Source organism: Atractosteus spatula, chromosome 12, assembly GCF_055471065.1.
Source record: "Atractosteus spatula isolate fAtrSpa1 chromosome 12, fAtrSpa1.hap1, whole genome shotgun sequence".
In the NCBI taxonomy this organism is placed as follows: Eukaryota; Metazoa; Chordata; class Actinopteri; order Semionotiformes; family Lepisosteidae; genus Atractosteus; species Atractosteus spatula.
In genome coordinates this window covers 44,096,725-44,120,844 of record NC_142717.1, presented here as the reverse complement: position 1 = coordinate 44,120,844, position 24,120 = coordinate 44,096,725, and the positions used below count along the sequence as shown (strand labels likewise).

Here is a 24,120-nt window from a genome sequence, read left to right as displayed (position 1 = left end):
CAGCTTGCATTGGGTCTAATAGGGACCGTGCATGCTCCTTATCTTTGACTTTCACAGCAGATTATCTGTTAACCAGCCATGATGACAGTCAATATTAATCAGAATAATGAATTTGCACCTGTAAATATGGTTTCTCAGTATATGTATTGTACAATTTGAACATTGCAAAAATAAATCTTAGTAAAAAAAAACATAAAGCCTTGCATTATGTCCAATATTTGTGTGCAACATTTTACAAAACCCATGAAAAACAATAACTTTAGACAGATTAAATAACACAAATTATGATGAGCCCACATTACATTACAACTAAATAATTACAAATTTGTCATTTTTCTATATGCATCCATCCAGAGCCAGAGCCTATCCTCATGAGCAACAGGCAAACAGCAGACTACATCCTGGACGAGACGCCTGTCCATCGCAGGGCACACACAGACAGGCACGCTCACACCAGGGCCAATTTTCCTGGAAGTCAGTTAATCTTTGGACTGTGGGAAGAAACAGAAGCACCTGGAGGCAACCCTGGAGAACATACAGTGCAAATGCCAGTAGCACCCCAGGAGTTGTACCTAGGACTCCAGTACTGTGAGGCAGCAATGCTAATCACTGAGCCACTGTGCAAGCCCTGTCTTTTGTATATATACAAAACTAAATCCGTAAAGTTCACGAAGAATCAAGCTTTGTAATAATAAAAACATTTTCCCATTAATTTCACCCTTTGCATTTAATTTTATAGTACTCAAGCACAAAAGCAATACAGTGATGTTTTCTGAGGGCATTATGCAGGATCTCAATGTGTTAGCAATATAAAGAAAAGCTAACAAAGCTGTATCTTTATTTGCTCAGCTGGCATCTCTTCTGGAACAAATTGTGAACAAAATTCCAGGCTAAATCCAATAATCCGAACTCCTATAACTCCAGAAACTTAGTGACTAATGTCTTTTATCTGAAGGGCAACCATATGAAAATTTCACCCTACATCACCCTCCCTTTGACAAAATCCTCTCACACATCCTGTACTTACACAGTCCCTGAGGGATGTTCTTTTATTGAAGTATCTCTTTCTGTTGGAGCCAACAATGCGCAACATACAAGTGGCACATTAATATTTAGCACCACAAGTACTGAGTCTCGAGGGCGTTTCTTTTTTTCTTACTGGGATGTTTTGCCTTTCACCTGGTAGGAACGATTTATTCAGCGTTGTGTTTGATCCCACCTTTAAACATTCACCAGCTGTGCCACTGGCATGCTGGTACAGATACCAGAAGGTTAAAAACTCCTATTTTTACATCTTCTTGATATTCTTAAGATGAGTTTCTTACAGAGTGTGTCCTTTTCTTCATGATCATGGCCAGTAAATACGATAGCTCTGAAGTGCGTATCCTATACATGGAACTAAGGATAGTTTTGTGTGCTGAACATAAAAATGTCACATGAAGTACTGAAGCTGAAGAGCACATGTATTGTAAAGATATTCTCTTAGGCTGGGAGGAGAAATAAAAGAACACAATAGCTGCAATAAGGATGCAAGGGCTTTGTGCTTCCCAGCACTTATCTAGTATAGAGAGCTTTGTGTTGCATGCTTCCTTTTCGATGGAGCCTTTGGTAGTACTGAAACTAACCTTTGTTTTTTCATGACAATGAAAGTTAAGTACTGTAAAAGTTAAGTACTGCAGTACTAAGAAGCAAAAAGATAATAATTTTCTTTTTAGTCCCCCTGAATTTCATATGTAAATTAGCCCTGTAATAACTGCTTTTATGCCAGGTGCCTGATTGTGTGTTTCATATTTAGGCATGACTGCTGATGTATGTATGGAACTGAGGCTTTAATGTGAAGATTGCTATTTTCATACAAATCGCTAGAGATGTTTTGTATTCAAAATAGACAGTTATAAAAGAAGAATATGTTAGGGAAATAACAGAACCCACCCTTGGTCTAGGGTGGATGAAAATTAAGCTTTATCTTGGGCTTTATCTATTTGAGTGCTGGCACCCTTGAAGAATTCAAGGACAATATCTTCAGTGAGAGATGTGGAAGTGGGAAAATGTATGTACTTAATACTGTGAAGCAAACAAGAGAAAATATTCTTATCTCACGAATGGCTCCCACATATTTGGTCCGTTATTGTGTTTCTGCTTCCTCCCAGTAGAGGTACAGGAAACACTTTGCTATTTATTTCCATAAAGTAACATGACGTCAGTTTATTTTCATAGTGAGCTATGAAATTCATCAGGTCGATGGTACAGTGAAGCAAATACAGATGACAGGTTGATTTTCAAATGTCTGTTTCTCTTCAGAATCAAGTTAAACTGAAGTGCCATCTGTATTACAGGACATTAAAGATTCCAAGGTATTGTAGAATGTTAAGCCCAGTGTTTTAGCCAAATCCATTACACACCATAAAATCTTTCCTGTGTAAATTCCCTAGCACGGAGTTGGATTAGAGTCTGTTTCCTTCTCCACCCCGCCATTGAACTGTTTCTTTGGCCTGGATGTTGAGTGAAATGCCAAGGCAAAGTGAATGCCAGGGTATCCCCTAGAGATGGCTGTGTTTCATTGTGCAATTGTTGGTTTGGCCTTGGGTTGTAGTAGCAGGTGCTTTGAGATTATTGACTGTGAGAAAAGGTGCAATACAAGTATAAACTGGCGTTGCTGGTGACAAACAGAAACAGACACTGTATGAAACTTCAGCACTTTACGCCATTCATGAATCAGAATATGAAATGATTCATGCATCCATAAATCCCACGCCGATCATGCTGAAAATTAATCAATGAGCTGGCTCTCTTTTCACCAGTGGTCTAATTTCCTCTTTTGATTTATGTTCAGAGGTTTTAATTGCATGCATATGTTTTATTTTGAGTAGTTGTAAAGGTGCTGTGGTGGTCAGGTGCATTATGATACATTTAGGACAAAATTGTGAAAAACAAGAGCGGTTAATTCAAAGCTTAAAAGAGTGCAATAGACAGCATTTCACTGCTCTGTCTATATCACCTTTCTTTTTCATTTCAGAGTGGAATTAACCTCTACTTGCTCTTTTTACAGAGTGCACACGGAGGCTGCTCCCCCCTCTTAGCTCTTTTTCTCTTTTTTAGCATTCTCTGACCTTAACATCCTTCAGCCAACACCTCTTTCAATACACCAGGGAAACGTTTGCCTCCAAACTAGCATACGAGCTAAGCTTTTCCATTTTGGGAAAGCTTTATTAGTGAGGAATTTCTGTGTCTCAAACAATTCAGGATGCTTTCAAACATGGAAAGATAACCCACTCGTTTCTCTAGAAGAGTTGTATGTTGCCCTTGGCACCGAGCTACATAAAATCATCACATTAGAGGCAAAATATCATTCTTGTATGCTACAAGAGCTACAATCACTGGCCATTCTTCAACTCAAGACTGCTGCAGCTGTGTCTTTTTCAGAAACAAGAGCTCAAAAGCAGCAGTGGCCAGGCATTCTCCATGCGAGTGTGCATAGCCAATCTTTTTGCAGACTGTACTGTGACAAGTCAGTGAAAAGAGCACAGCCCCACCCATTGAGCAGTAGTGCATTGCTGACCCCATTTACACATTGCTGAAAAGGGCAGCACCAACAAGTTTTACCCAAAATATATTTTGTCACATCCTTGTATATTTTATCGTAAATACTCTTTCCAAACTTGGAAATATTCTTTCCAAATTTCCTAATTCCTAAGGACATTTATGACAATGGTTTTTTTGCACTGTAAGGTTTATTGAAATATCTTTTCTAGGATTAGTTTTGAGTGAAACTAATGTCAAAATAAAAATGTCACTGACTGTTGTTCAGCCTGATTTTTAAATCAGGTACACTTAATTATTCTTTCAAACTTTAGGTTCCAGTAAACTGTGCATCACCTCTGCAATGAATGTATTTTTTCATGTTAGAGTTCAGAAAAATCTCAAGGTCAGCTTAAGGACAGCTCCTCCATCAGTGTGTGCGCTTGCACATAAACCCTTCAAAGCACTTCCAGCTCATCAATCTTGTATTCATAACCGTCTGTCCTGGAGGCATCTTCTGTACAAAACTGCTGAATGCACTAAAACAATACACAACAGCTGAGGTTTTATTTTACCTCCCTCTGCACTTGAAATTGAATGTACAACAACAACAGCATCATCATCAACATCAACAGTAAGAATAAAAAACATTGTCACTCATTAATATCGATCAGTGTTAATGCTCTTTTAAAACATTGGTGTCATGTTGTACAGTATGTATTTTTATTTTGCCCATACAGTTTAATTGAGCTTCTCTTATTGTTGTACCAATCCACTGTTTACTTGTTTATTATCTTAATAAATTAGATTTTGCCTGTCTCAAAACCAGATGGCATAAATGTTGAAGAATTCACATGGAAATTTCAGGTTGAAAGAGGAAGTCTCAGAGAAAGATCTGGGTTTGTAATTTATGGAGAATGGGTCTATACATGTCCATCTAATCTTTCAAGCTGGAAGTGCCCTGAAAGACATGATTATGATTTAGAATTGATGTACAGATTGGGTGAAGGTGACAACCACATAATACGCTACCTGACCAGACTGAAATCAGTCACTTCAGCACATACGTTGAAGAAACAAACAGTGTTTATGAAGCAACACAAAAAGGCAAGCAAGACCTTGGTGCTGGCAAGCGCACTGCTAAATTACAGTATATGGAATACTTAAACAATGAAACAATGAAAAGTGCAGATCTTTTTACTTTGGGTTTTCATGGGATAAAATTTACCATGCATACTAATTGTACTAATTGCCCTATATATCTCTCTCAATCCCTTCATGAATTCATTCCAGAGCTGCTTTTCTTGGTAGCTTGGTAATTACAGTATTGCTTAGACCTACTGTACAAACAATTCGGCAGAGTTGCAGTTACACATAAATAGAAACTATTCATCTTAGGAATTGCTTAGAATAGACTAAACACGTGGAGTTATGCTATTAAGTAAAAACGAGAATAATTCTTTGTTCCTTAGAGATTCATCAGTTGAAACTACAGAGGTTTAAAAGAAGGCTAGAAATTAAACAGCTGCACAGGTTAAACAATGCATCTGCCATAGGCACAGGCTTCCTCAACTTCATTATGTCTGAACCCCATCATTATGAAGTCTATAAGTCAATTCCCTTACCTATTCCCAACCCTTACTGACTTAATCCTTTGTTTAGAATTGTTGCTGTTCATATTATCTCTTTCTCGATTTGTGTAGGTCATGTTGTCATGCAACCTCGAGTTAATTGCATTGTGCACTCATCCTTTACCGCAAAGACTTAATACTATAAAATCAGTGGCGATTAAGTACACTAGGGAGTATACTTAACAGAAGACTCCTGCATCCCATGTTTGTGGATGTTTTCTATTGTTAGTCACTGCTCAGTATTTCCAAACTGTGAATTTAATCTGCCAGAGTTACTTGCTTTCTATGGCTCTGCAAATTGGGGTTTTAGCTGTCAGTATGAAGTTAGAGTTTATGAACCACCTAACTTTGTTAACCTCAACACAGTGAAAGGTCTAAGAGCTTCAATTTGAAAGTAAATTGTTGTGAAGGAGCAGACCCTGAATCAGCAGCTCTTACTTGGGGAAGAAAAAATTAAGTCCTACATTGACATTGAATCCAATATTAAATCAGGTCTTTTGTGTCACCCTAGCTATACATTGAAATATCGATTAAATCGGCACTTCAGTATAAATCAGTAAGAACAGTTTTTTTAAAAGAATAATTGAACAATGATAGTGATAGCAAAGAATTCCACAAACAAAAATCCTGTGATGATGGTCAAAATGCCCAGTGTGAAATTCCACTCTGAGCTGAAAAGGGAAGGACAGCAGATATAACACTGTCAGGACAATCTGCCTCTTTATCGAGGAAAATTAAACTGGGCTAATATATTTAGAAAACTAAATACTTTATCTAAAGCCAGTAATAAAAATTAAGTAATACAGATATCATATCATATCATCACTGATTACTCATAGAGAAGATTGTCTTCGCAATTGGCTTGGAGATATTGAATAAAATAAGTGCTCCTTGGTGGAGCAGTAGTCCATTCTGTTTCCTGCAGAGTTCAAATTCCATCCTCCAACCCTAATGACCCCTCCTGCGTATTAAGTTTAGACCAAACTTCAATCTTAAAATATCCATGTGTAACCAATTAATAAAATGACATATGAGTATCATTTTGATGAGGACCCTGTGATTGTTTGGGAGACAAATACAGTACAATACATTGCAAGAACATAAAATCTGTCCAATTTTCTCCCATGTCCCAATCCCCCAATTAATTATCTCTGTGCAGGTGGCACCCTCCTCCCTCCCCAACCACTGAGGATCACTTGAACCCACATCCGGAACACAAACACACAGCAATACTCCAACTTCACATGACAAAAGGAATGTGTTGCTCCCAGAGACAGTCTGCACAGAGCAGACTTGGGGGTGTCAGTGAGACCTTTCAGGGCGCATCTCACAGTAGTGCAATTACTTACTTTACTTACTTTTACTGTATGTCCCATATAGGAAATGTACTCTGCAGGCAGGTAAAGGACATTACACAATACACACAAACCCATGAACAAATATGAAACATACAAGTATGATCATTTTAATCAAGTAAAATATACAATCAGTTGTCCAAAAGAAGCAGGTTAATAGCCATGGGGATAAGAGATAACAGCGGGTCCACTGATGGTCAGAATTGTTAGAAATATGGACATCTACCAGATGTGCATTCCTGTTCCAACCAGTGCAACTGCAGCCGGTTTACATATATGAGTATCAGAGACAGAGTTGCTACAGTGAGGAGTTCTTCCCCTTACATTTAATGCTTAATGAAGTGTTTAAGGGGTGAAATGGGAGCTATGTGCTCCAGGGAGCCCCGTAGCCATAGTCACATAACAACGTAGTTGAAAAGGATGTAAATAAATGCGATAAATATATCACATTTATAAATATATATCATATCATACATATTAATATCATGAGAACAAAATAATGTTTTAAAACAATAAGTGTTTTTCTGTCTTCTTCTTGTTTTATTACATTACTTTAATTGCAAATTCAATTTTTATTTTCTGTCAGGTCATTACTTGAGTACACATATTTTGCTTGCTGGTGAGGCGATGAAGTTCGTAAGGTGAAAATCTGCCTAAGCATTATTCGTGACATTTCAAGATATTGTGCATATGCTCGTGGGATACACGCCCAAGAATAAGAGAAGATCAAAGCAATGCAAAATGCTAAATTATGGCAAATTGAGAATATGCAGCCTCCACCTGGCTAATACAAAATGGGATGAATATTAGCAACATACAAGCAATCCTTAGGGCCTGTACTTCCTCTTGTCATGCTGGCTGCCGTCCCTGGCTGATTATCAGACACTATCAAGTTCAGCACTCTTTGCAACGTGACAATGAATTTGCACATCACTAGACTGCCATCACAACAGCAAAAAAACTGAGCAGACTTCTCACTTGACGATGTACCAAGGAAACGCCTCTGAGACAACTCCAGAGCCTTTGGTTTCAGGCAGTTCTTGGTGTCCAAAACTGAAAAAGTATACCGAAGGAATACATTCAGACTCTTAATGAGGGGTGTTTTTGAGACGATCACCAGCTTTAAATCAAATCGCTTTACATCGGCGTTCGTTTTCTCATTTATTTTCCATCTGGGCTCAACTCAATTACAACGAATGAGAACCATCATTACAGCTTTTCTGCCCTCCAAGTCTTGTGGCACAGTTTTAAAGTGAATTTTCCTGCACCATTTAATTGTCCAGCTCATCCTTTCCCACACAGAGCTAAATAATAAATGAGCAGAGGGTGTTCAGAGGACAGCTTCCCAGCATGAGGGCAATTTCATTCACACTTCAATTACTTAAAGATCAGGGGACCAGGTCTTGCAAATGTTTTCTCACAAAGAAAGCAGGCTTATAAAATAGCATTAATACTTCCTAAAACAATTACAGTGTAAATTGTATGTGTTCGAATGTGTTGCTAGTCCTACAGAGAACAAATAATGCCAATAAACGAATTAACAGAGAGGCAGAAGAGGACTGTTAACACTGACATGACATGGAGCCCTGTGTAAATGGAAGCACAGGCTGGGATTAATTGCAGTGGTCAATGCGTGGTTACAGCAGAGGCTTGGCTCTCACGTTAGACGTGTTTGATAGTGGAACCTATCCAAGGTAGTGTTATCTGCCTTTCTAGGAACACAAGAAAGGTTACAAGGGAGAGGAGGCCATCCAGCTCATGCAGCCCTTTCGTAGCCCATCTCTAATTTATCCAAGCATCTGATCCAGATGGTTTTTTTTTTAAAGAAGCCAGGGCATCAGTTTCAACAACTATGGCTGGGTGGGTTGTTCTTGTTCTAGACTGTTGGCAACCCTTTGGGTAAAGAAGTGCCTCCCGGTCTCAGTTTTTCATGCATTTCCGATTGTGCCCTTGTGTTTCACTGCTTATTCTAAAGGACACCGCTGGGTTGTCTTTGTCAATGTCCTTGAGGATGTCACATAATTGTATGAGGTCCCCTTGTGGTCTCCTCTGTTCATGACTAAAAACATTCAGTTCCTTCAGCCTGTCAGCATAGGACATTAAGCCCTGGAAAGCCTGTTATTTCACTGAGCGGTGTGAACAGGAATCTTTTCTCAAGAAAATATGTTAATTCTGACTTTTTTGTTTGCCTTTTTTCTTATGTCCAGAGCTGAGATGCCATATTCCCGAATCCATTTTATTCTCATTTATTTTTTTACTTGATTTTTCGTTCAAGTTGATCCATAAAATCACCAAGCCCCCACAGAAGATGTTCCACTCAGAAATTCTCCACTAATATATTTTAAGTATTTTCAAGCTCCTCTAAAGCTCGAGAAGTTGAGGCTTTGTAGTTTAAAAGAAAAGTATGTGGTATCACTTAAACGTTAAAAACTAAAGCAGAAATTTATTATGCTAAAAGGAAAACGACCATAAGCGCACTGCTTTGACTTGCTTCCTCAGAGTTGTATGACTGGGATTTGGGTTTTCTCATGTCTTAATGTTTGCATACTGTGTATACAACACTGTAAGGTAAGGAATAAACATTCCCTGAAACTTTCCATCTAGCTGGTTATAAGTTAAAATTTGCCTGGATATATGCATATTCTTTTTAAGATTAGTTATCTATATATAGCCCCTTTAATGTAAAAGCATTCCACAGAATCTTACATTAAATAGAGATATATAAAATATTTTAAAAATACCAAACAAGAATAATTAGATAAGTAAGAAAAACATTTCTAAAAAAGGTGTTTCTTTTAACAGAACTCCATATTCTGTACACTATACAGGACCTTCTTTGGGTCTTTCGTTCTGAAAAAGAGCAGTCTAGTGACACATGGTAGAAGCAGACCATAATGGATGTGTCCATAACTGTCTCATGTTACCTGACTGTCACGCCCCACAAGCTGCATCACGATTGATGGAGTCTACAACCTATCACCTGGTGACATAGCACTTTCTTTTCTGGAGTCTCATCACCCTCACAGCAGCCCCTCAGCTCGTGTCACACAAGGGCACTGGACCACTTTATTGCCACGGGCATTAGTTACCACATCTTTGCAGAACATCATTCTTCTGTTGATGTGGTGACAGCAGGACGTCGTATTTACTTTTTTATTTACAATCATTAGCACATTTTAAAATACAAACAGAACAAGCAGAGTTGTGTTAAATGCGGTGATGTTTTTATTTTTATTAACAAAGCTCTGCATCTAACTCTGTCAGTCTTCATGCACATGCAGAATTAAAAGGAAATAAAAGAATAGTGATAGTTAAGTGCTGTTCTCATAGTTCACTTCCATCGTGCTGCATGTACAGTACTGTTCTAGGTTTTTTTCCAGAAAATCTCAAGTTCTCTTCTTTCAAGGTGTCCCACATAGGTGTAAAATCTAGGACACCTATGGATTGAGATGAATACATGTACAAACACAGGACAGAATGGTTTGAAGTATGTTTCAGTGTTAAAGTACATATTGTATGTACTTCAATCATAATCAACAGGATAAGGTGCTGGAAAGGTGTATGTAAGCAGTCAGTGGTCTGTAGCAGTATTACACTATGGCTGCAGGCAGAAAACAAGTAATTATTTCAAAAAGCATTTCCCTTCAAAGCATGCCTCACAATTATATACTGTATTCTGCACCTCTTCTTTCCTATTTCTCTCTAGGCAGCTATTCAAAATTTAATGTAAACCCATGATTAAGAATGAATAAATTTGGATATTTTGGAGGAATGTTTGTATGGAAGAGAAATGTGGTGATCTTAATGATGATTCATTATCTTTCCAAGCATTTGTATGTTTGTGTTTTTCAGTTCCGTGACTTTGAAAATCAAACACAGAGAAACAACTGAAAATCCCCTTATGATTTTCAAATCTTATTAAGGTTTTTTCTTAAAAATGAAATGCTAGAAAAAGTTCTTGCAGCAGTGATTTCACTTCTAGACATAAACAGCCATAACGTAAACATCAGGCTGTTCTGGGGTTTAGTTGATCTCATCTGGAATATTTCCTGGAAGAAGTAAATAAGCATATTTATATGTTTAACCACTGAAGGAGCTTGCTTGGGCAGCCTGAGCCACAGTTTGGGTCTTTATCCAATTGACAACTGAGGACCCCCAGGTCAGTGGACTTTAGTTCACCAGTCTGTCCTGTAAACTAGCAGCTGTGTCAATGAAAACAGAAGAGTAACACAACAGTGCAAACAGTATGTTTTTAACCCATATTAGTTTTGAGCAGTGAGACCCTTGATGAATTTAGGAAGAACAATGTGTTTGAGTGCCCACAATGTAAGTGTGTCCCGTTATACATCTGCTCACTCTGTGCCCATCATTTAATCCTTGTATATCTATTTAAGGACTCCACCTTTGTCAGTCTAAAGTTTGGTGCCATTTTAAAGCATTGCAGACAAACAGGAATTACTCCATTTGTTAGAGACAAAATAATAAATGATGCTGTATCTTAAAGCACACTGAATCTGCAGTGTTGACCAGTCATTCTTTAGTTCTAATAGATTTCTGTATGGGATCCTTCGGTGGTTTGCTGATAATGTCATTGCTGTCTTGTGGGCTGGTGTTCCCACATGCGAACATAATCCTTCAGGCGCTCTGTCAGAATGATGCATAATGCAGTCTTCTGTTATTCTTATCAGTTTTCACTATGATATCAAGTTGAGGTTGCCACTTGTATGTTTTTCCAGTAAAAAAAAACAACCTCATGATTTTCAAATTAGCAATATTTTATCAGTCTTTGGCATATGTTCTCTCCATGCATGCATGATCCTTATTCTCTTAAATGACATCGGCACAAGATGGATTGTATCTTAAGTATGCAAAAGCTATGCCGCATGTGTTAGTTCTGTCAAATGACAGATGCCAGTAATTGTTTCATAGATTTTAAAACCATTTTCTGTAACGCATAAAGCTCATTTCAAAATGCATTACAATATGTGGATAGATGAATTTACTATAACTTTTCTCAGAGTGTGGGATGCTTACATTGCTTTTTATAGGCATTGTATGAATCAGATATTTTATTGTAAATGAAGTACAATACTTATTCAGGAAAATATCAGAGCCAGTTCTATGAACTTCTTAATATATTTATTGAAAAGTAAAGGCATTTCTCTCATTCCACAATCCTAACTGTGAACATGTAGATATAGATTGCTGATGTTTACATCCCCAACTATTATTATTACTGTTGTTACTGTTGCTGTTTGCTTGGCAGATGCCCTAACCTACAGTAAGTCATATTATGTACATACTGTATCTAAAATGTACATGATCTAGTAAATATTCTTGATCAGTTTTATAGGCACATTCAGACCTTCAGTTCAGGAGTTTCAGAGCAAGTTTAAATTATGAACTCAGTATCACCTGGAAAGACAGGTGATTTGACTTCCTGTCCAAACAATTTGTTCAATTAAGTCATTAAGTGCAAAGTTGGAATCCAGATATGAGAATGCTTAAGGACTGGAGTTAGCCATCTCTCATTTAATTCCAGGGGGTCCAAAGTGCTGTACATACAGTACAAACTTGATTTAAACACTGATTTTGACCACAGCTGATTCTGCCACTTTACATACCTTAAAATTAACAGCCTGTAATATGGAACAGCAGGGGATATGGAATGCATTAAAGTGAACAGTGATTTAATAAGGCTCTGAGTCTCTATTGTGTATCAGGTCCTGTAGTAAATCATGTTCTTCAACCTTGTGGATTCAGTCTTGACCTTGAGAGCTCCTGTCTGGAAATTAAGAAAAACCCTTAATGGAGATCAATACAGTGATGCATGTGAACCCACACCGTCTGACTGAGCAAATAAAGGAGGAAGGCAGACAAATCCAGAGCTGATAAGCAAAGCCTAAGTAAATATTTTGTAAATATTCAAATGGCAATTGAACACTGAAGAATGCCAAGGACATCAGGGGCACATCCTGTGGCCAAGAACGTACACGCTTAGAAGAAAAATAAAAACAAAGTTCTAAAAAATAAATCATGGCAGATGATTGATTATATCATTTAAAATTATACTCGTTTTTCTGCAGTCAATATTATTGTTGTCCAATTATCGATTATCAACAACTGCTTAGTGAAATACAGGATTGCAGTGAACCTGTCCTGAACGGATAAGGGGTGCAAGGCAGGATTCACTCTGGACAGGATGCCAGCCCATTACAGGGCTCACACATGCTCACACACAGTACAGTATGCAGTAGAAAAGATAAGCGAACAGAAAAAAATAACATATAAATGCAAAGCAGAAGGATCTTAAGGCAGGAATCGAATTTAGGACCCACGAAAACCCACAGGAAAAACATATTTTGTTGCAATAAAATTTTACTTTCCAACCTTTTGCTGCAGAGCTCCAGATATTCCTGCAGATAGCCCTGCAACAATTAGTTGTCAAATATATTATATTTCAAGGAATAAAGAGGTGGCATTACTTTCTGTTCATCACAAATAATAATATTCTCTGTTTCGTTACTGATATCCCCTTTGCTACAAGCAAAGCAGTGGCATCTCAGATTAGTCTCGTTTACAGTTCAGGTTGAGTGTTCCAGCAGACATATTTTTAGATTCTTGCTGGGAACTCTAGGGGGTGATTAGCCATTCTTGGAGAAAGAAATGTCTGAAAAGGAGATAATATAATACACAGTATGCATTATTTATTATTTACTCTTACATTTATTTCATCTATAGTATCTAGAGATTTGTCAGTCTTGTACCATTTCTTTTTAAAAAAGGTTTTTTACTTTATATTGAAAATATTGTGCTGTTGATCATGCAGAGGTAGTACTACTATTAACAATAATATTAACATACATACAATAAGAAATATGATTGAGATATTTTAAATTCTGTGCACATAGCACTAAAGCTTTTTTCAGTTTATTGTGGAAGATAAAAGCATTGAAAAATGTTTAAATGTCAAGGTGTGATGGTTGTGTGTGCCTGTCGTGTGCATGTTTCTTCCAGATGTAAGAACAGTATTCATAATGCACGCAATAGTACAGTGAAGACCTCATACATAAAACCCAAGCATTAGAAGTAAAATGACTTTGCATGAATTGTGTGTATTCTGACTAAACTTCAAATTATTTAATTTCTGACAGTTTTTATGTTAGCTATTTCATCTTAAACAGTGAATGACTGTTTAAAGTGTATGAACATTGGAATGTGCTTCAGGAATTGAGAACTGTAATTTAGACAAGAACTATTTTGCAACCATAATAAACGTAAACTCAGCTATAAGAGGCAGAGTGTACATATTAAAACTGTTTTGCTGTTAATAATCCTGTGGTAGTATTACTATTGATAATAATGCAATATGTCAAAGTCTTTGTTGTAACAAACACGTGCTGTAACTCCAGCTTTATTCCAGCAAAGCTTAGAGTCCAACTGCGTCTGGATCAACAAGCCCTGATTCTTTAGAGCTCCAACCCAGTTAATCCTATAGGTTACCTGTTTTTAAAGACAAACAACATTGGTACAGTGCTGATGAATCAAACAAGTAATCTGTTCAATTAAGAGAACTTAATTGTTCTTTTGGACCTTGAGAGCAGTCCTTGAGGTCTGAGGGGTACTTCGACACATTGTACTACTGTGAGTCCGTAATGATCTCTAACTTGCTTGATCACCTGTAGAACTGATCACAAGTAAATTGGTCTATGGAAACTGGTGATTTAATGGTGTCCTACAAAACCTGCTGGATTAGGGCTCTCTAGGAGCAGGGCTATAGATAAATATTCACCAAACAAGCCATCCGCTGGTCCTGCAATGACCGCACTGATAGGCTGTTGAATAGAGCCTCTAGGTACGTGGATCACAGGGCTGCACCACTGCCTGCTGGTCATGTACTGTAGGAGAAAAACACCATGATGTCACCCACCTGCTCTGTGTGCAGCAGAGCTCCAGGCTGGGCTTGTCTGAAATCACTTGTAGACATGGTGGTGCCATGTTTGAGTTCTTCTGTTTTTTCTTTCTGTTCGATTTTTGGCCTGTGGGTAGTCTTGTGTACACATCAAACAACAGGAAAAAGTAATAAATGATGCTGTCCAGGTACCAAGAACATAGGCTTTAAAGTAGAATCTCCAGGATCTTAGGTTTCATCAGCTGCTGTAATTAAGGATACTTGTGTAATATAATATGAGTAAAATATCTTATTTTGTGAAATGTTAATGTACTATATAATATTAGTAATAAAAGGGATGGAAACTTGCTTTGTTTTGCTGAATTAGTTTATCTGTAACAGAGGATCTGTAATGCCTGGATAAAAAAGCATGACTTCATTCTTCAAGCTTCATAGCCATCTGTCTTTATTCCTAAAGGGATAATTTGAAATTTATGCTTTGGCTTAATGTTTTTTTTTCTTTTTTAGTGGTTAAAGTTGCAGGTTTCTTTCTGTACCATCATTCTGTACCAATGATTACCATCATTCTGTAATGATCTAGTGAAATGAGGTTCTGAAAGGATCTTTCAGAAACAATTATCCAGGGGTCATCATATTAAAATGAATTAGTATTCCAGGACTATGAAGCGGATTAATAGTGCATTAGTACTTTAGATAAATGTATATTTATCTTCCTGAGCGCTATTTTCACACAACCTTCAAAGCAGAAACAAAAACACAATCACACGTACAATAAGTCATATTAGGTCTTGCAAAAATCACATTACAGTATATGAAAATATGGACAACACTACCTGTCAGAGGTAAAGTACTGTAGGTATGTCTGTGGAGTATAATTAAAGTTATTGAGGATTTGTTCTGGAAAAAAAGTGCTCTAAAGTCTATTCTCTACAGTCAAAATAAAGTCTTCTGCCAGGCATTCATTAATCCTTCTCTGTTCCCCCACATTCAAACTGATTCACTCTCCACCCTTGCTCCTCGGTGTCCAAGAGAAATCACAATTGATCAGTCTTTGACTAATTTTTGATACCTGATCAAAACTCATCTGGTTAGACAGAAGCTGTCACGATTCATTTCTCAACTACATCCTTCATCTTACCCAAAATGGCATTAATGTTTATTATTCTCAGACAAGTAGTGTAACTTGTTAATTACTGTTATTTCCTATAAATATGCTCTGCATCCAAACCAGGTGTTCAGTTCCTGTTTCATTTTTTGCACGTCACTTGTATTACTCTTTCAGTTTGTGCTGGCCTTTTTGTCTTCTAGCCAGATACAAAAATACACTAATACCCTGAATTTTGTAATCTCAGTGGATCCCAAAGATTTACAGTAAATTCAGTCACCTCCTAAATTTACATATAGGAGACCAAACAATATTGAAGTGCAGCACCAACCTAAGGGACACAAAGTAGGTTATTATCCAGCAGTCTCTCAGTACACAGCAGGTGAAGAAATGAAACAGTATGAATACTCTTTGAAACAATGCAGTGGAACTGGTGCAGACAGATAACATCTCCTGTAGCATAGTGCCTTACAGTATATAGCGTAGGCCTCGACTTTGAACCAGCACTTAATAACACAACTCACACTTTTGTGAAATAATGACAGAAGACATTCTTCTTCTGTCATTCTTCTGCTACTGCAGTGTTTGGTGTTACCGGGCTGGCAAGCAGCTCTTTGGTGAATGAGTTCCATTTGTCTGAAAGCATGACACTTTGCTTTAGATTAGATGCTTTTGCAATTGAGGGATCTTGTGGATGGTGCCTGGAAGATTCAGGGCTACAGCTTCTTCCTCCGTACTGGGAATTTGCTAATTCACGTACCCCTTTGGTTAGCATAGGTTTAAAAAGCTGGGGTGCATCTTGTTTCGGTTTTGAAAGCACCTCTCATCCTTATTGTTTTTGTAATATCCTACATACAGTTCTTGAACTACTTTTGTGGTTTTACCTGGCGTCTGCTTGAGACATTTAGCTGCAACATATAAATTACAAAGGTGAGCCTGCTGAAGGGTTATTTCATACAGAATGCAGCCATTCTCACCTTAAGACACTCTGTGATGGAATCATTTATTATGATGAAAAAATATATGCCCAGGAGAAAGGACACTCGAAGAATCCATCAGATGAGAAATATAAACTCATTGATGCACATTCTTGTTTTTATTTTTTCCCTTTTTGTATTTCCAAGAAATGGAGAAGTCATGTGAGTCCTGAGAAGTCTGGTAAAGAAGCTCTGGTAATTTTTCATTAAACATCTCTTTCAGGTTTCACACCACTAATGACTTTATATAAAGAAAAATATTCAGGAAGCAGAGAATGTAAGACAGGCGACAGTGGCATTTTTCGACAAAACCCCAGCAGTTCCCGACACATCGTTTTGGGATCACCCAAGGCTGTCAGCCACATTGCGTCTTTATTTTTCTTTTTAATGTTCAAGATATTTTTGCTGTAGACAAAAAATTTTAGACAAGGCAAAAATTTTCAGACACTTTTCAGACTCAGAGACGACTTTTCTTGCACTGACAGTTTGTGCAGGTTTCCATCTCGTTTCTTCCACTGTACTTTTCTTGTCTAACAGTGGAGGATGATGTACTGTATTATTGATGATGTAATATTCCGGTGCCGGTTTGCTGTAAATCCCTCTTGGCTTCCATTACCTTGCTTTAATTTTGACCAATAATTCCAATTCCATTAAAAAAAAAAACTCCCACTTTTTTTAAGGAATGAATTCGGTGTTATTTTCACTTAGAAGCTTTTCTGACTTTCTGACTGAAAAATTGCTTCAGATTTTCAGTCTTTCTCAAGACACGAGCTGTTTGTGGAAAAAGCTTTGAGTGAGCGTCTCTCCTCCCGGACGATGAGCAGAAGAAAACATGACTGTCTTTTGTAATGGAGCAAGGAGGGGAATGAGCGAGGGTTTATTTTAGGGTTACGGTAGTGCTTAAAAATGTGCATCTTGTGATGAAAGCGCTCGAGGCCTCAAGGACACATTATCTGAAGTGGCTGAGAGGGATTTATTTTCATGGCACTTCTTTCCTTTTGCCTTCACAGGGCCTTGGGGGCGGTGTATGGGAAGTGAGTGCGGACCAGGCGGCAGCCAAAGCAGGGAGGTCTGGTGTGCTCACGTAGAAGGATGGACAACATTGGACACGAACTGTGTACAGGCTGAGAGGCCAGACAACCAGCAGAGCTGTTTTAGGGTGTGTGACTGGCACAGGGAGTTGTATGACTGGCACTTGGGCAAGTGGAATCAGTGCCTGCCTGTGGCACTGAGAAACTCTGGATCTTATAAATCCCCGGTGTGTGTAAAAGGAGAGGAGGGCATTCAGACCCGGGAGGTGGCCTGTGTTCAGAAGGCGAACGGCTCTCCCACTGAGGACGTCATTTGTGAATACTTCGAGCCAAAGCCTCGCCTCGAGCAGGCGTGCCTGATCCCCTGCCCTCGGGACTGCGTGGTGTCCGGGTTCTCCCCTTGGTCCGCCTGCTCCAGGACCTGCGGGATGGGGCTGCGGAATCGGGTCCGCAGGGTCCTGGCCCCGCCGCTGTACGGGGGCTCCGCCTGCCCGGACCTGACGGAGCTCGAGCCGTGCCAGTCCGGCGCCTGCGAGGCCGAGGAGAGCCCGTACAGCCTGAAGCTGGGGCCCTGGGGGAACTGCTCCCTCCCCCACTCCAGACAGGCCCGGCAGGCTGGGAAGCGCAGGAAGAGCAAGGCCAGGGAGAAGGCCGTGAAGGACCCCGAGACCCGGGAGCTCATCAAGAAAAAGAGGAACCGCAACCGGCTGAACAGACAGGAGAGCAAATTCTGGGACCTGCAGGTCGGATACCAGGCGCGCGAGGTGGCCTGCACGCACAAAAATGGGAAGCCTGCCGCACTGAAGTAAGCATCTCCTTACGTAATCATCCAGACATATACTGTACAGTACGTAGTCATTTCTTTCATCTTCCATTTCATCATGAGCAGACCTTTTCTAATCTGTTCCGTAACCCACAAAGGATGTTTTTGGCTTGTTATTATATCATTTAAATGAAAAAAAACAGGTGAACAGGCGACGTTAACAATAGTAGCGGGAGTGAGAGCTTAGGTGATATCATTCACCAGGAACACACGAATCACTTTAGGCGTGCACAGTGATTTTTGTACTGTACTGTTCTGTACTCGTACTGTACCTATATCACCCATGCATATCACTCATCATTGTTAGTTTAGATTTTTTCCATCCAATGGCAATCTGTTTTTTTTTTGCTGATGAAGGAAACGGAAGTTTAAGGACATATAGGGAAATGATTGATCAGATCCATTCCCCTGTTGGTACTGCATTTGTTATATCCAGGTCAATTCTAAATCACACTATAGTCAGGCCAACATAATATTGTTAAAGCTTGCTACTGCAAGTAAGGATGTGGTTTGCGACTTATTTTACGGCTATAATACTTAAAATTAAAATATTTCACCAAAACCTTTCTGAGACAGTGACCTCTCCCTTACATTTCCAGATTTCACATTTAGATTTCACCATCTTAATCATTTTAGACTAATGCCATTGACCTTTACGAATGGAGGTAATTTTTTTACTGTAGGACTACGGTGCCAGCAAATCAGGCCATTCATTTAAAGTGCTGCTCATGAATGTAATGGTTAATAATAATACATCAAAGTCACAAAGTATTATGTGAAAAACATATTAAAACCATGCATTACTGTATGTTTGAAGTGCTATAAAATGCAGTAAGTGTAGTGCAGAAAAAAATCATGCAGTTAAAGACAGCCTGGAAATGTGAGGATCCAGAAGACGTTGATACGGAACAAGATGTAATTTATTGTAGACAAAATATCTGTTTCCTTAATCTAAAGTGTCCTTTGGAGTAAAAAATGAATAAGAAAATGCAGACATTTTCTGTCAAAATAACTGACGCAAAAACCAAGGAAGTTAGAACCAAACCACAGTGATAAACCCCCAGGATATTTTACATTTATATTTTTGTGCTGTCAGTGTTAGACATAGAAAAATAGATGGTTATTAGTTTTGTCTTTGTCACTGCTTTACAAGCCTCACCCATCACAGCAACCGAGTACTTCATGTTAAGATTGTACTTTGAGCTGTTGAAGTGACAACTTTGTACTTAAAAGGACAACTCATAAAATTCTGTGACATTAATCGAATCATGACCAGTAGAATAAGCGTTTGTATAATTTAAATCCCTGCATATTAAATAGTATGTATAATGTAGCTAGTTAAAAAAACAACAACAACCAATTAACACAAAGTAAAGTAAAAAAAAACATTTACTGGTTCTGTTGAAATGTCTTTTTCGTCACGCTTTTCATGTTTTATCAGTTATGTAGTTAATCAAATGTAGTTAATATTTATTAGTTCTTTCTTAGTATGATATGATTTGGTAGAGGGAAAATTGCTAAGATTTCAAAAGCAGTATGAGAACCACTTAGATCCCCACAGGATCATAAATATTAATATTCAGACTTATTTATTTCTTGTTTTGAAATATTCATAGTTGTTTATGCTACTTCAAAAAAAGTAGAGCAAACTGTGCTCTGAAGCTAAAGCTCACTGAATCTGGCCAACAATCCTTTGGATATTTATTATTTCTTTCTGATTGTTTTTACTGTTAAACCTTAAATACTGTACATTAATTAATCATCTTAGCTATATGATAATCAATACAGGCAGATTAATTTTAGCTATTGAATGGTAATACATTTAATTAATCTTCTGCCAAGGTATGACAGGCAGGGTATCATGCTGGCACAGTGGTTATTATTTCAGCCTTGCAGGGCTGTGACCCTGGGTTCAATTCCTAGGGTACTACACTGTACCTGCATGGAGATTTTTCTATTTTACCTTTGTTTGTATGGGTTTGCTCTGGGTGCTCTGATTTCCTCATGCAGTCAGAAGACAAGTGGTAGATTAATTGTCTTCTGGGAAAACCAGCCCTTATGTTTGAGTGTGTGTATTTGTATCTTTGTGTGCCCTGTGATGGACTAGCGTTCCATCCAGGGTGTATCCTGCCTTGAGCCTGTTGCTTTTCGGGTGTCCCCTGTACAGCATAAAGCAGTTATAAATGGATTGGATGGTACGACAGCATATCTTTCCTTTTTTTTTGACTAAATCCTTTTTTGTCTGTTTTCTTAACTTAATTGTTGTGGATTATAGAATCTGTTTACTGGTGAAGGGTTACCTGCTGGTGTTTTGCCAATTGGTATTGATGTTTTCTTCGTTTAACTCTAATCTGATAATTCTCATTGATCTTTAAATGCTACAACTTGCACTGCTAAAGTGCCTCTCTGTTTGTTGCTGTGAAAAGATAATGTACACAGGTCCAGGGCAATATAAAATGACTTTCCTGTTACTTGCTATCTTTACACAAAGGGTTCTATTCAATCTCTGCCTTAACAATCTCTGAAGGTGATGTTTTTACTAGTGCTGTCTTTGATCAGAGTCTTTCGCCTGTTAATCTGAAACAATTATTGTTAGTGTGTAAAACTAACTTTAGTTTAACAGTTATTTTAAATAAAATTGTTTTCTGCCATCATTAAAGACAAAAAGTGTAGAGAAATTTGGTCTTATTAAATGAATGGTCTTTGGTGAAATATACTGTGGTGTATTTCAATATACTGTGCTGTAGAAAACAGCTCTTAAAAGCACTGAAGGTCCACTGCCTACTATAGCAATTATGTGTATGCCATAATAAAACAGTAATTTCACAAAATGCATTTACAGTAAGTTATAATAAAGACCTTGTAACGTGTACAATGTCATCATTATTAACCACATTATTCTTAATGTTCTTATTAAATACAGAAAACATTTGCCCATAACAGTATCTATCCTTCTCACTCAATGCGGTATCATACAGTAGCTCAGGATGTACGCCTTGTTTCATGAAATCGACTTAAGAGAGTGTTCCCTCAGGTCAGGACTGTTACAGGGTTGTGCTGGAGCCAAAAGATAGAGCAGGATCCCCAGATTCATGTCATTCATTTGAAACATTCTGCATGACAAAATGAATTGCAAAAAAAATCACATTAACCAAAATGTTAGTATGGTTAAATTTGTATTAAATGGAATGAAGGCCGGACAGAGGACAGGCATTGCAAGCCCTGCTACAAACTGTGAAGTACTTTCTTCTGTCAGCACATGTTGATTTTTAGGTCATAAAAGACCACATAATTATTTCGTAGAATTAGCTGTCCCAGGTCTGAGTATGCACCAAGGCTGTTCTTCATTTGGATTCACATCTGTTTCGTATTGTAGCTGAGATTGCCAGTCAATATGTGCAATATTCTATGTAAAATATCTGATGTGTAAGAATAAGTCATAAGATTAAAAAAGCTGATCTGGCGAATTATTGATTAGCAAGATATACAGTAAAAGCAGTACATGTTAGATAAACAGCCTGTGGGTGGAGGGGACCTAACATTCCTAGAAGGCGGATTGTGCCTGTAGCTCTCCTCTGGATCCTGATATATCACCATTCAGAGAAGCTGCTAAATGGAGCTGTAAAAGGAGGCGCTGCGTAAGTGTGTAATTTCTTTTAATAGCTTTAATAGCTTGCCAGCTGTACTTCTTTACAAGTGAGAGGGAGACAAAAAGACAGTTAATTGGACATTTTAAACTGTTCAATACTGAATTACTAGTCATTTAGAAAACCTAGAAAAAAAACCCTTATTTAAGCACTTGTAATTACAATTTTATTTACAAAAGCCTCTGATTAGTTTCCACCAATGGTTGGAAAACAACAAAAAAAAAAATCAAACATCAAACAGACCAGTTTAAACCTAGGGTTTTACGACATCCCACAAAGTGGATATACACTGTATAATTATATACTTCTTGCTAAGAAACAGGCACGGCAGCTAATACCACTTATTTTGCTCATTGTTTTGCTTGCTAGAAAGTATTCCCTGTTTCAAAAGGTGGCTTATTGATTGATGTCTTTGTTGCAGCCTTTGTTCCCAGGAGAAGCTCCCCGTCACTTTCCAGTCGTGTGTCATGAGGAAGGCCTGCGAGGTGACGGAGTGGTCGGAGTGGGGTCCCTGCTCCAAGGATTGCTACGACCCGAGCGCCCCCAGGGGTGTCCGCAGAAGGACGAGGAGTGTCAAGCAGTTCGCCGTGGGGGGGGGGGCAGAGTGCCCCGTCCTGGAGGAGCAAGAGCCATGCACCCCCCAAGGAGACGGCATCCCGCCCTGCGCCTCGTAAGTGCCAATTACTCAGCGCCATGTGTGTATGAGCATGTGTGTATGCGTCATGTGTGTACAGTATGTGTCATGTGTATGACTCGTGTGTACAGTATGTGCCGTGTGTGTATGAGCATGTGTGTATGCGTCATGTGTGTACAGTATGTGTCATGTGTATGAGTCATGTGTGTACAGTATGTGCCGTGTGTGTATGAGCATGTGTGTACAGTATGTGTTGTGTGTATGAGTCATACAGTATGTTTACAGTATGTGCCGAGTGTGTATGAGTCATGTGTGTACAGTATGTGTCATTTGTGTATGTGTCATGGGTGTACAGTATGTGTCATGTGTGTATGAGCCATGTGTGAAAAATATGTGTCATGTGTGTATGAGTCATGTGTGTAAAATATTTGTCATGTTTGTACAGTATGTGGCATGTGTGTATGAGCATGTGTGTACAGCATGTGGCATGTGTGTACAGAATGTGCCATGTGTGTATGTGTCATGTGTGTACAGTATGAGTGTCATGTTTATCACAGGTTAGTTAGACATCAGCTGATGTATGGCATTTATTGACTTTGTATACATGCAGTTTTTTATTCTGGAAAACCTAAACCTAATGAAACGGTAATTTCATTACATAACAACAAGTCTCATGTTACTGAACATCACCGTCATGAGTGATCTTGACCTGACCACAGACTTCACATGATACCCTGTGAACAGCATCATACTCTTATTTTGTGGTATTAGTCATAAAGTAGCATTGCTAAATTGCTTTTCATGTGGTCCATTTAAATTCAGATTATAGCACCGAGTTGGAATTTTAACCAAGGCTCTGCTCAATTAATTTTTTATAGTTAATTAAAGTGTAGCTTTTTCAGTTGATGATATGTGAGAAATTTAGTGGATATCACACAATTTATTATATACACTTAACAGAGAATTATAGTACTTAAGGAATATACTGTATACTTTATTCATACCAATACCTTGTTCTGTGGGGTTATAGTTAAGTTCCATTGTGTATTGTGTACATAGTGATTGACATTAATAAACAAGCAGAATTGGATCCAGGTAGCATCAAAACACTGGAATAAATTGATCCCCCTGTCTTGTATACTGAAACAATGAAGGCTCACAACTAAAACCACAGAAATGTTTGTCTCCTGGGACTCATCAACATAATACAGCACTGCTCAGGACAGTGGATTCATTTGCAGACGTCTGTGGAAGAAAAATGAAAAAGAAAAGGCAGTGTTTGAAATTCATTTTTTTAGTCACCATTCCTAACCTCCGATTCAAGAATCCAGACTCTTTCCAACTGGAACTGACCTTCATGTAGAAAGAAGAATATACAATCTAGTGTAGCCCCTAATCAGAGACGATAAAAGGTTATGAGGGTCATGCTTGATCCAAAAATGCACTACCTCTGTAAAGTAAAACAAATCTGCACAAAATATCCTTA

At 38.3% G+C, this 24,120-nt stretch overlaps 1 protein-coding gene across 1 annotated transcript in view; it reads left to right on the top strand.

Moving 5' to 3' along the window:
• Positions 1-24,120, top strand: part of LOC148823158 (thrombospondin type-1 domain-containing protein 7A-like) — a 145,376-nt gene that overhangs the window by 42,220 nt on the left and 79,036 nt on the right. The window contains exons 2-3 of the mRNA XM_088929481.1: positions 17,510-18,335; positions 22,422-22,670. Of these exons, the coding sequence (XP_088785607.1) occupies positions 17,510-18,335; positions 22,422-22,670 (1,075 nt within the window). The remainder of the gene's footprint in view (positions 1-17,509; positions 18,336-22,421; positions 22,671-24,120) is intronic.